The 13585-nt window shown below is 36.7% G+C and overlaps 1 protein-coding gene and 1 long non-coding RNA gene across 6 annotated transcripts; one reads left to right on the top strand and one right to left on the bottom strand.

Moving 5' to 3' along the window:
• Positions 1-792: 792 nt before the first annotated feature.
• LOC136676805 (uncharacterized) lies at positions 793-6059 on the bottom strand. 5 transcript variants are annotated; one of them, XM_066654035.1, is made up of 8 exons: positions 5813-6059; positions 4784-5325; positions 4406-4558; positions 3075-3120; positions 1974-2060; positions 1695-1882; positions 1301-1557; positions 793-1211 (listed from the first exon to the last, which is right to left on the bottom strand). In XM_066654035.1, exons 2-7 carry the CDS (start codon positions 4883-4885, stop codon positions 1459-1461), a joined length of 675 nt encoding a protein of 224 aa, XP_066510132.1. In that variant the 5' UTR covers positions 4886-5325; positions 5813-6059; the 3' UTR covers positions 793-1211; positions 1301-1458. The 5 variants fall into 5 exon arrangements, with proteins under 5 accessions (XP_066510132.1, XP_066510134.1, XP_066510135.1 ...); XM_066654037.1 differs by having other exon boundaries at positions 1301-1554; XM_066654038.1 differs by having other exon boundaries at positions 1695-1873.
• A 2168-nt stretch (positions 6060-8227) lies between these two features.
• On the top strand, positions 8228-13378 carry LOC136676245 (uncharacterized). Its single transcript, XR_010796269.1, has 3 exons — positions 8228-8261; positions 10356-10388; positions 12215-13378. It is a non-coding gene; the product is annotated as an uncharacterized lncRNA (long non-coding RNA).
• Positions 13379-13585: the final 207 nt, after the last annotated feature.

Genomic DNA, 13585 nt, shown 5'->3' with positions numbered 1-13585 from the left:
TATCAAGCTCTGCAGTGTTGATATGCAGGCTGCAATCATTTTTTGTGGCCAGCAGATGTCACACTATGATGTCAATTTTCATAGCTAATTTGTTTTGGCACAATCAGAAAAAAAGCTTATAAAACTGCAATGTGGCTTCATGTGCCCATCACTAAGGATCAGTGCCTCAGTAAGTATTATGACTCAGACCTGTAGTGGAGTCAGGCCAAGTCATCTAAGGAGATATGATGGTTATGAGGATGTGCCAGAGGAAAGTTGGATCCGTATTGGAACAGGGTGCTACTGGGTCTTGCTCTAAAGCCAAGATCCCACCCAATCTCCTCTGCGGCCACCTGGTGAGGCCCCGGGACACAAAGATACCACCGTGGGTCTTGTGACCAGTCAAGGACACGCGCCAGGGCGTAAAACATGAGGAAAATAATAAAAAAAAAAAAAACGAAGCAAAGGGTCCGGCGGGCACCGGCGGGCCTTACGTCCCCTCTGCTCTGCCATTGCCCTCTTAAAAGTAGTCATGTGGTGGGCAGGCTCTCAATGGCCAAGGCAGACTCCAATAGAACAGGGGCATTTTGAATTTGCAAACAATCCAACATGTGCTTTTTAGTGCATGTATAAACATTGTATGTTTTCAGTAGTATTAGTCTGAGCTTCGTCAATAGTAAAATAATATACACTGAGCGACACGAGAAATACATTTTAACTGATTTATTTACAAGCTTATAAAAAGTACTTTGTTTTCCAAGTTTGTGAAAATATTCACAACAATTATATATATAAATAAAAAAATGGCTCATTTATTTTCAAAAGTTTACATCCTATATATATTTAAGTACATATGTAGGTTAAGTTAAAAAAAAAATTGTTTCTAGTGTAGAATATGAAATAAGTAGCAAGTCTGATTTATATAATGGATTGTGCATCAAATTGTAATGAATGTAATAAATTAAATACTTAAATTAATTTAAGCTCTCGACCTCACTGGAGACTGTGGTCTTTGAATGGCTGGCCTTAAAACGCCCCTGAAGGAGCTGCTCCCTGTGCCTCGGCTGGTAAGTGACATGTTGCTTGTCAACATCTGGCAGAGGGTTCCAGAGAGCGACAATGTCGGCAACCTGTTTTTCTGAAAGACAGGCTTCGTCGCGCAAGTCCACCAGGTACCTGGCCAGCCTCACCACAAACTCGTAGCCTGGCGCTCCGTCTGGCCCTCTGACAACCTGACAAGACGAAGACGTTCAGGTTAATTGTGCCCCCATTTCCATGTATGGTTAAATCCTCACATAGTGTAAAAAACAAAAGCACTTACTCCTTCTGCTCCTGATGCTTGAGGGGAGGACTGGGTCTGCGGAAGCGTTTTCAGACTCTGCGGGAGATGTTGCAGCCTCAGCCACCTTCTGGGTGGAATCATCTAATGACAGAGGGTCAACGGTGGGGTCATGGTCCACTCTGACAAAGGACTCAGCTTCACCGAATCCTTCGTGACTCCCATTCGGACAGGACATCAGGAGTGCCATCGGGGGCATCCGGGTTCCAGCCGATGGCGTCCCTCAGCTCTTTGCACTGCTGGAAGAGGTAAGCGACATCAAGCTCACTTGAAACACAAATAATCACAGCAGTTTAATAACAGTGGCTATTTGTGCTGCGTGAATATAGATTGGCTATATGGTTACAGCACAATGATTCGCATTCAAAAACGTTACCCGTGTACTCTCTAGGCTTGGTGTAATCCTCAACCACTTTACAGCCCAGCATCTCTTCACTGAGCTGGTTGAGGACGTGCTGCATTTGGCTGGTATAGCTGCAGCACCTGCTCCGTCTGGTTCACAGCTGATGCAGCGGGGTCCTCGTTCCACCTCACCAGCCCTTCCAGGAGGTATACCTGGAAGTTCTCGGCATTGGCAGAAGGGCAAAGAACACATATGTAAAAATCACTCCACCATGAACACACATTCACACAGAAAAAAAAAAATGAAACTCACTAGGAATGAAATGACAAAACAGTAGAGGGTCAGGGGGCTGAGGTGTTATGGTGGTAAATGGCTCCCTCTTAAATAGATCCATAATGGCTTGTTAAACATAACAATAGAAAGACAAGACAACATAAATTCAAACATTTAAGAGGCACGCTGCAGAAAAAAAAGAAAGAAAAAAAGGAGCATTTCATTGTATTAAACTAATATTAATTTGGTAAACAGATCCACAAAAGACATGATTACATACAGAGAAGAGGTTTAAAGAAGCTGGCATTAGTGGAAATGGTGTCTTTCATACAGCAAGTTAGTGTTTTGTACACCTAATTCATACAATATTTTAATACTACACATCTAATACATATAACTGACCATTTTAATACTACACACCTAACGTTTAGTCTGTTTGTTATAGAATATTTTAAACACTAAACAACAACAAACATCTAATGGGTTTTGTACACCTAACATTTATGCTTACATATTTTATCACTAAACAACAAAAACAACTTACGCTATACTGATGAATATGAGTTTAAAGGAGATTCCAAGAAATATAATTTACTCATGTAAACACAAACGTAACAAACCTACAACAAAAACTAACGTTACCAGAACACATTCCCTACAACTAACACATTGTTTTACTAGCTTTTACAAAATCGGTGTAATTTAATTGAGAAAAATCAGATTATAAAGATAAAAGCCGTTTACTGAACGCTGCGCTTTATACGACACACGCATCAACAACGCTGGTACCTTAATCTTTAAACGCCAAATCCCAATCCTAAAAGTTTTACCAAAGACTAAGCAATGAATGAGATCCAACACAGACCTTTTAATCGTTATCTGTTCGCTGTAGAACTGAGAAAGGGAGAACGAAGCGTCTCGTTTTAGAGGAGACATTGTAAGGCCCGCCCCCGAAACACTCACAGCCATCGGCCAATCAGTCGTTAGCACCTCCCACAGTTTCAATGTGGAGCCATTGTCAGACAGCCATCGGCGATAGCACATCCCACTCTTTCAATGACGCACTTTGCGTCTCCTGGCCAATCATTGCAGCAGAAATTGAAACAGGCCAATGAGAAGCGTGAATTGTGAAACACTTACGTGCGAAGATAGCTCGATCAGAGGCGGGTCCTGCCTCTCCACCCGTCTGGCATTTAAAAAGATATTGTACCGAATTAGAAACAAGCGTAAACATCAGAATTGAACACTAACATGTTGGCATTACGTGTAGACAAGATAAATACACTATTTTTGCAGTAAAATTTTGGGTCTAAAAGGACACTCAGAGAAAACATGAGTCCAGCTTAGATAACTTCAAATTAGTAAGAGGTGCCAACTGAATTTTTCATGGTGAAAATAGACCACTGGAGAGTTTTTTTTAAAGCCTCACACCCACTTTGGGACATGTGAACACTTCAGTTTAGTGACCAACATTAAGAAACTAGATATTTCTAGTTGTAGTTTTAATTAGCTTTTGATCACTTCAGAAATGTATTACTAGTTTGCATTAAAATTGGAAGTATTTTTCTGTTAAACAATTCTGATAATGCCTTGTTTTTAGTATCTGAGAAGGAAGACTTCAGAATTGGATGTGCAATTGTAGGTAGAAAATGAATGAAAGCCATGGATTGAATAAAGCAGACTATTATTTGTGAAAATGTTCAAAGAGTTTTAATTTTATAGTTTAGTAAATGTGAAATATTTTGATGAAGTTGGAATGTGATTTTAAGTTGCAGGAGAGTTGTGAAAGATTTAATTAACTTATGTAAAGTTTGTAATAAAGCAAATAAGTTTGGAGTGTAGATGTTGTACTATGTTGTGCAAAAACACTTAAATAAAACTGTTTTATAATGACTACAATAGGTTTGTTTTTGGTAAAAGTTTATTTTACCTCACAGTCAGGAAGCTCTAGTAAACAAAAGGTCCAGAGAGAAAGTTTAATAAGTTTCACAAAGATATGAAAAATAAAATCAGTGCCATTTTGCAAAGGGAACACAGGATGAATCAAACAATGTAGTACATTAAACATCTAAAACAATAAATTAAGTAATAAACTAAGGCCAAATAACATGCAAACTTAGGCTGTTCTCGGTGACACTGAAGACAGTCACAGTTTAAGATGCAAATTACCTCCACATATCCGCATGCAGATTTTAAGAAACTGAATATTCACTCTGAGGGGACCTGAAGAATTTCAGCAATACGAAGGTCACTGTCATAGGTGATAGCCAACTTTGTTTGTGTTAAGAAGTGTTCCTCAATCTGCTCTACAAGGTTTAGGGCTTGGAGATGGTAATGGTTGATATAATTAACCAATGGGGAATTGGAGAGTGGCTATATGACCCACCGTGACCCTGAACTGGATAAGGGTTACAAATAATGAATGAATGAATGAAGATTAAATGGATAGAAGGATAGACTTGACAACTCACCTTTGTCTGTCGTAAAAGGTCAGCCAAAAGCTGACCAGCAAGTCCTTTCTTCTTTCTGAAGAGGTCCATCAGCCTTGGAGAGAACTCGTCAAGGGCATCAAAGAACTGTTCTTTGAGATTTTTTCCTACCACTCTGGTGAACTCGCAATATACCTAAAAAATAAAGCAAAGCAAACCATGCATATACCTGTGGTTAAATGTGCCCAATATATGACCCATTAAGTGATGTGTCACACAACTTTAACCAACACAAAGCCATGACAAATGTAAGCACAACTGAACATCTACTACAAAAAAAATGATTCAATATATATTTAGAATACAAAAGACTACCATCCTTTGTATTGACAATATAATACTTAAAACAGTCATACAAACCTGGCTTTCTGTGAAAAGTGCTGGCCAGCGATGTACCACTTGGCTAATGGCAGGCTTGTCTCTGATCATTTCTTTTCTCCGAAGAGCAAAAGTTACATCCATTTCTTTCCTAACAAGAGATTAATCTTTTTTCCTAACAAGAGATTAATCCGAAATTAATCGCTGGTCGAGTTGGCAGAAGAACTGTAGCAGAAACCGCCTGTTAAACTGGTATAAACAAAAAATGCCGCTCAAAAAACAGCGCGTTCTGGTGAAAAATATTCGTCGACTTTGTTAAACAAAGATTCCACTTTACAAAGTCGGTTAAACGTCGGTTAAAAATCACTCCGCCACACTTCTTGCAAAAGCCTTCAACAGTTGAAAAACAACACGTCCGTCAACAAGTAAAAGCTTGACATTAAAACAAAATCATCTCTGCTCGCAAACAGCCTAGTCTTCCAAATTATATGCAGGACTGCGTAATACGCCGGTCACACTGGTTGAAATGCACCAAAACTCCAACTTGCCTGATAACGTCTCTGGCCTGACGCGCCAAAAGCAAGCTGAAAAAATAAAATGGCGGGGTTACACGTAAAAAGTCCCCAGTTTTCTGTTAAATTACCTTAATTTAAGCTTTTAAGTTAATCATTTATAAACGTACAAATTTAAGTTCATTAAACTTAAAACTGTTAATATATTTAAATGTGTACTAATATGAGTATAATGTACTTACATTTGATAGTAATGCAATAAAACTTAAACTGTTAAGTTCAATGTACATAATTTTTTTAAGTAGATATAAAATCCGGGCTTACAGTGCAATAAGAGAAGTCTAAAAACTACTAGTATTGTGCAAACGCCTTATCCTAGTTCTGCATATTAAACCCTGAAGCACAGAATGCAACTCCTCCCCACCCCCCACTTAGTTTTGCTTCTAACAAAAAACAAACCATGCTTTAACTATTTCACAACATGCATGCGGTGGATATTTGTCTTACGAAAAAAATCGTCCCTTTCGAGCTCTTAGTGTTAATAGAGTAAGTTACTTACTTAAAGCCTTTTTAACATTTTTCAAAGATAACGCTGTCCCATTTTGGGCTGCTTGGAGGAATGCTTGCCTCTTGGCCGGACTAAAAACTACTGCATCATGAAATTCTTCACGGTCTGTTTGAAGAACAGCGTTGAACAGTTGTGTATTATTCACCGAGAATCGAATTTTGGATACGGTGTGTACGTATCCGCAAACCGTTTCGAGGTCTTCTCTTTGGCGTTTTGGAGGTGTTGCCATCACGTCGACTATAAGCATTAATAACCTGAGTTGGGTGCATCTGTGGAATTGAGCAGGGTTTATATAACAGGGGAGGGGGGTGGTCGGGGATGGTATGAGCCCCGTAATTAAGACTCCGATGTTTGGGAAAGAGGGTACAAATAAAAACTTTGAGGGGCTTGAAACTTTATATATATGATTCTTACCTATAATGTTAAATTTTACAATATTCATGCGTGGAAGAATGTTTAAATGTGATTGCTAATATCCCTACGGTGGATTATACCATTCCTTAATAAGGTTAACCTGCGTTAAGCTTAAGACATGCCTCCTCTACCTCCGTGAAGCTGGCCCCTCATATGATGAGAAACGGAATAAAAACGTGTCCTTTCGTTAGTGCCGCAAAAATCTTCGTTTGTGTTGGTACCGTTTTTGAAGAATTAGACATTTAAAAACATTCAAACTTTATGGCTGAATAACTCACGAATTAAATTGGCACGAACGTTCATTTTAACGGCACAAACCAACACAAACGCAGCACTAACGAATGAGACCTGCGAATTGGACGTTGATGAGGGGCTGAGTGATATCACCGGTTTAAATAAATATTTCGTAGCCTAAAACGCAAGAAGTAAAAGAGCACAAATATTTATTTTAACGGCACTAACCAGCACCAATGCAGCACTAACGAATGAGACCACATTGAAGCGATTTGGACGTTGATGAGGGTTTGAGTGACGTCACTCGTTGAAACTTTATAGCTAAATAACTCAAGAATGAAAATGGCACGAACGTTACTTTTATCGGCACAAACGAGGAACTAACGTATGAGACTAATTTGGAGCGATTTGGATGTTGATGAGGGGCTGAGTGACGTCGTTGGAAACTTACGGCTGAATAACTCAAGAAGGAAATGGTTCTAGCGTACCTTTTAACGGCACAAACCAGCACAAACGAGGCACGAACGAATGAGACCACTTTGGCGCGATTTGGCCACTAATGAGGGGCTGCGTTACGTAACAGGTGATAAGATATAATGTCTAATTCTTCAAAAACGGTACCAGCACAAACGAGCACAAACGCAGCACTAACGAAAGGACACGTTTTTATTCCGTTTCTAATCATATGAGGGGCAAGCTTCACGGAGGTCTGATCTTACAGCAAGAAAAGTTTGGTTATGGTGTTTGTTTAAAACGTACACACTTGTTTCTTACTGGGTACAGAATCCCTTTAAATGCCATAGGACTTGAAGACTACACAGCGTTAACATGCTTCTCAGTGTTGATCTGCAGGGTGCAATCGTTTTTCCTGGCCACCAGATGTCACTTTCTGATGTCAAATTTCAATACTCCAGGCTCCAGTGCATTCAGAACAATCAGGAAAAACTCATAAAAGTCCAGTGTGGCTTCATGCGCCCATCACTAAGGATCAGTGCCTCAGTAAGTATTATGACTTGGACCCGTAGTGGAGTCGGGCCAAGTCATCTAAAGAGATGAGGATTATGACAGTTATGAGGATGTGCCGGAGGAAAGTTGGATCGGGACTGGAGCAGTGTGCTATTGGGTCTTGCTCTACAGCCAATCAGGGTGAAGGGCCTGCTTCTCCACCCATTTGGCATTTAAAGGGATACTGTACCGAATTAGAAACATTCGTAAACATCAGAATTGAACACTAATATGTTGGCATTACGTGTAGACAAGATAAATACACTATTTTTTGCAGTAAAAATTTAGGTCTGAAAGGACATTCAGAGAGGACATGAGTCCAGCTTAAATAACTTCAAATTAGTAAGAGGTACCAACTGAAATTTTCATGGTGAAAATAGACCCCTGGACAAACGTTTAAATATCCATGGATTGAATAACACAGACAATATTGGTAAAATTCAATTTAGCACTATATGTCAGTTGAATAGAAGCACTTAAGTTTGGTTTATTTGACTTTGTAAGCTGAGAAATAGGAAAAAGTGTAATGAACTTGCAATTTAGTAAGAAAATGTGAAATGGATCATAAAAGATTAATATATATTTAATATATATTTTTTGCAACTGGTGTAACAAAGTAGATTAAGATAATTTAATTAATGTGTAATTTGTATTTAAAAAGCAAAATATTTAGTTCATACGTAGACTTGAGTTGCGAGCAGTTTTTGGGACTCTTATGTTGAAATGTTTGGCTGTGTAATTCTCTCAGGAATCGGCAGGAGCTCATTTCTGTGTTGACTTTGTTGTGGTAAGATACTCATTTAGTTTCTGAAGGCACAGTTGTGCTAAGTGTGTTACTGGTTTTGAAACAATGTATTTAAAAATATTACTAGTTGAAATAATTATTTTGTATACTTGCAAATTTGGTGATATTTAAGGTAGGGTTTGTTAGGTAGTAGAAATGTAGCATCATGTAATGGTACAGTGGCTGTTAGTGGTTAGCTCGCCTACTATTTGCATAAATGTTAAAAGTAGACTTTAGAAATTGTGTATTAGCAGTTATTTAGGTGTGTGTATGTGTAGTTACGTTATTACCCGTTGAAATGGGCGTTCTACTAAGGTATAGGTTTACGTTTGTGTTTGAAGATGAAATTATGTTTGTCACATGCACGTTAGGAGTTAGGTCGTTTGCTCGCTATCTAGTAAACAGAATGCTGACGTGCGTTTCACGTATGTGTCATTTTACATATACATATTGTTTGACTATCGTTGTGCATAAGGCTAAAGCTAAGGTCTTACCCACAAAGTTATTATTAAGACTCTCTGGTCCACCTTAAAAGATCGCCGTAGAGATACTTTTTTGGTGGATGCTGGTAATTAACTGATATTGAAGTTTAGTACGTGCAGGAACTTAGTAGTGCTAGTGTGACAGTGGAGAAAAATATCGTTTGTAGTCTCTGAAAAATTGATGAGAATCTGTTTAATTTAAAGCTTGTGTTAAATATGCTTGTTGTCCAGTGAACATGGCATAATGAGAATTGAACATTTGATGAAAGTCTCTATATTAAATAATAACATTTAGTGTAAAGCGTGTATGATAGGAAGCAGGGTTGGTTAATATTACTATAGTATAAATAAATATGACTTATCAAAATTCATGCTCAGCTATGAGACACTCCTAAAAGCTAAAGTTGTGACTATAAAACAGTTTGTGGAGTTTGGAGAATATGCACATAGTACTATTATTGTAATAGTAAAGCATTTACAGTGTCATTTCAAAATATGTAGCACAGTGAATGTCACATCAGCCTTTATATAGTAAAAGTGGTATAGTTAGTGGATTAGCTTTTTGATTAATTCTGACTACTTCAATAGTCAGTTGAATCTGAAGTTCATATATATATATATATATATATATATATATATATATATATATATGTGTGTGTGTGTAATAATTCATCAAACTTATTATTAACAAAATATATTTAACAATATTTTATTCGGGCGGTACGGTGGCGCAGCAGGTAGGTGTCGCAGTCACACAGCTCCAGGGGGAGCTTTCATTTTTGCATATTTACATTTACAGCATTTAGCAGATAATGTTATCCAGAGATACTCACAAAGTGCTTAGTGTTAATACAGAATGTGTGCTTAAGGTAGTTTAAGCTAGGTTAGACTATAAATTCACTCTGAAATCAGAGGCTTGTCAGAATAAGGGCCAGTGCAGATGCCTAGAAAGAACAAAAATGTATACGACAACATTCAGTTAGAAAAGTTTTCTTTGTTTTAATAAAATAATTTACAATGAATATTATTCTATTAGATTTAGATATGGTTAAACAGTTTTTTGATTATTAAATCATGATATAAACCAAAAAGGTAATATTTACTCTGGATTATAACAAATTAACAGTGGCATGTTTTTTTCATCCTCTGAATATTTCAGCTGTTATGAGCATTAGATTGTACTTTTTAGCACTTCCTGTAGACATATCTCTATTACCCACAGAAGCTCATTTGGTGTTGCACAGTTTGTGTTGGTCATCCTACACTCCATTAGTTGTCACAGGTTGCTGTAAGTTAGATATTTTTGGTCTGTGAACAACTGTTAATCCAGCAGGAACACTGAGGTTTTTTAAAAACTTCAGCAGCTTTTGCTTCTAGTAGCGAAAAGCACCATAACTCACCACAACAATTCAGATAACAGTTGTTTTGTGGTAATCAGTTGGGGTTGTTGATCATTGAAGAACTGGGTAACAAGGGCTTAATGTATGTAGCTTAAAACAACATATTTATAATGTATAAATTATTAAAATAAATGTATTATTTTACATTTAAATCCAAATATAGTCGTTAACTGTGAACTCTTTTTGTCTGTGTTTTGCGAAATTGCTGATTGCAGAAACAGAGTATTTGAGAGGAACCAGTGGTCAAGGTATGTTTTGTATAGGAATCATCAACTTTGTAGTGTGTTATATGCATAAACTATGATAATTTAGCTTAAATAGTTGTATAAAGAAAGGGCACAAACAATGTTCTTGTAAAATGTATTGTATTCATCATTAATATGTACCATGGCTGTTTCATTTCATGTAGCCAGCTGAGATATTGTATGAAATATTTGAAGACTCCAAAAGGAATATTGGAAATTTGTGGGGGGGGTTGCATAGTTATATACTGTGTAAATAATCTACTGTCTGAAAGCAAAAACAGTGAATCATGCTATGTTTTCTCATCCTTGAGTGTTAGAGTCTTATGCTTATTTTTTCACCTGTGTTTTTTATTTTTAAGTTCTTTGTTACATACTTCTTTTGTAGTCTAAGTATATAATTGCATTTACGAACAAATATATTGCAAAAACAAGTGTGCAGTATTGTGATGCATTTGAAACATTTGTCATATGTATCTTATTCAGTGCTTATGAATGCATAATGTAATAATGTACTAATAAGGAGAAAAGAAAATGTTTACATTTCATTTTACATTTTTTTTGAGGATACCAAAATCTGCTTTATTTCTGAGCATGGCCTGTACAACAGCTGATTAATATTAAGGGTAATGTGGAGTACATATACCATTATTAAAAAATTAGTACTGGTTTCAAAAGAGTACACTTGTTGAAGTTGTGTGCAAGAGTGGATTGTATGCTGCTGTGCCAAAGAAGGATGCATGGTCTCTTCTGGAAGTCTGCTGGATGAACAGAAATAAGAACTGCACAACATACATTTCATAAGTACAGTTGAAAATCCATGTTCATTGTAGAATAATTAACATGTCACTTAAGATATTGTAATCACTACATATGCCATTGCTTACTATAAGAAGAATATTTAAGAAGTATTTGTTGTGAACATATGTATTGCTATATTCCCTGTATGTGAGTGTTAACATTAAGGATGTTTTTTTTTATTTTATTTTAATTTGTCTATTTATTTATTTATTTTGAGGTAGGGGTTATGTATTTGTGTTCTTTGAGGTACTTTAGTTATGTAACACCATATTTTGGAGTATGAAATAGGGGAAAGTAGTGTACAATGTACTAAAGTCATTTTAAAATCTGTCATGTATACAGTTTTTGGTGCTTTTAACATTATGTACTAGCAACATTAAATGCCATCTACAACAGGTGACCAATGGTTTGAGTAATGTTCATATAGTATAAAATTGCTTTTATGACTTAAAGTGTGCAGTTGTTTAAATTTGAAAGACATGGATTGTGTGCTGCTGTGTTGTCTCTTTGATGAACTTGCATTTAAGCACTACATTAATGAACATGTTAAGAAATATTAATTACTACAAATAATGTGTGGTTGTACTTTATCAACTATTAAATAGAATAGTCAGTTTGTATTGTAAATGTGTAACATTTTTACTTCTGTACATAGAGTACTGAATTAAAATTAATAAGTAATGTCACTTAAAAAGCTGTAACAAAAAAAGAATTAGATAACAGCTTTTATGGGAACAAATGTTTAACTCTATGCATAATAGTAAACCTGTTAAATAGTGTATGGTGTAATAAATGTTGATTTACCAGGAATATAAAGTTGGCATGGCTTACAATATAAAGTTAACATTTGTTTGTTCAAATTGACATGTACCATGTTTTATAAAATAACTTTTAGTAATGGATGTGTTCATGTTGTAAATATATAATTTAGTGAGAGGTATTTTATCATATTTAGAAGTCAATTGGAGTCATGTAGGCCTACAAGTTTTAAATACTAATGTTTTGTGTATTTACATTTTATATATTTTCAGATGCCCCGTACCAAAGCTTCCAAGAGGTCAGCTGCTGCAAAGAAGAGGCTAGCAGACAGAGTTGTGTCTCAGACTGACGGGGTTATGTCTTCATCCCCTGACAAAAAGATCCTCACTGACTTTGTTCCTGTGAGCCATAGTTCACCTGTTTTTCAGGCAGCAGCTGATACTTCCTTAGCTTTGACTGACGGGGTTACGCTTTCATCCCCTGACAAAAAAGCCGTGACTGACAGGGTTATGCCTTTTCCCCATTATGAAAAGGTCTGTGACACAAGTGTGCTCCCATGTAGCACATCTAACAATCATTACTTTGGTGATACGCTTGGTGATGAAATGATATTTGCCTTCGGGTCGAATTCTGTCATTAATTCTGTCAAAAACCTTGCCATTAAGTCTGCGAAAACTGCAAAACATTCCAATGAAAATCATGTGTTTTCAAATGTTTCCGATGTACATTCTCAGGTGCAGATAGTAAGAGGTTCTTTTCATCAAGCACACCCACGGTTTGGCATTAATAGCAATAAACAATGTGTTGCTAACAGTGTGACTGCTATTATGACAGCTAAAGTCAGGAATGTGCTGACTTGGACAACGAGAGACCTGGATGACGTGCTGCTAAATGGAGACAGATTGTATAGTAGCATTAGAGATGCAGACAGAATTCATGATGCTTCAGGATACCTGTTTGTTCGAGATTTGCCTACAAAATATACATTACATGGTCATAAGTTTGAACTGAACTACAGTGATGAAATATTTACAGGACTGTTTGGTGTAACTGAATATGGGGATATGCAGAATGTGTTTATGCGTCATGATGAAGCATTAGTAAGTGTTATCACAGTTTGAGGCTTGTTTGTTTACTGTGAAAGTGAATACATGTGCTATCATCAAACAGGACTCATGGTATGTGATTATTGACTCACACGCACGAAACACAGATGGAACAACTAACCAAGATTCAGGTAAAAGCTTAGTAGCTTGTCATGCTAACATGGAGTCTCTGCTAAACCACATCTTAATCATGACTGAAGTCAAGCCAGCCTCCACTTGGAAAAGCTTGGTCAAGCCAGCCCCCACTTAGATTTGGTGGAACGTCGTATTCTGAACATTACGGTAATAGCGTGCAGAGGAACAAATTTCTAAATAAAAGCCAAAAGTCAATGACAGGAAATGTATGTAATAATAAATAATTTTCTAAACAAATAATAAATGGATAAACAACAAATATTTGCTATTTTGTGGAAATGATGAAGATTTTAGGACATGACTCTCAAGTCACTCTGATGTGCCATTTAAAAAAAAGGCCCTTTGTGTAGTCCTATGTCTGTAAATTTATTTCCAAATTTAAATAATTATTAAAAAGAAACC

The sequence above is a fragment of the Hoplias malabaricus genome, chromosome X2 (genome assembly GCF_029633855.1).
Source record: "Hoplias malabaricus isolate fHopMal1 chromosome X2, fHopMal1.hap1, whole genome shotgun sequence".
NCBI classification, from domain to species: Eukaryota; Metazoa; Chordata; class Actinopteri; order Characiformes; family Erythrinidae; genus Hoplias; species Hoplias malabaricus.
Note: the sequence above shows the minus strand (reverse complement) of the source record. Positions and strands in the feature narration are given on the sequence as shown.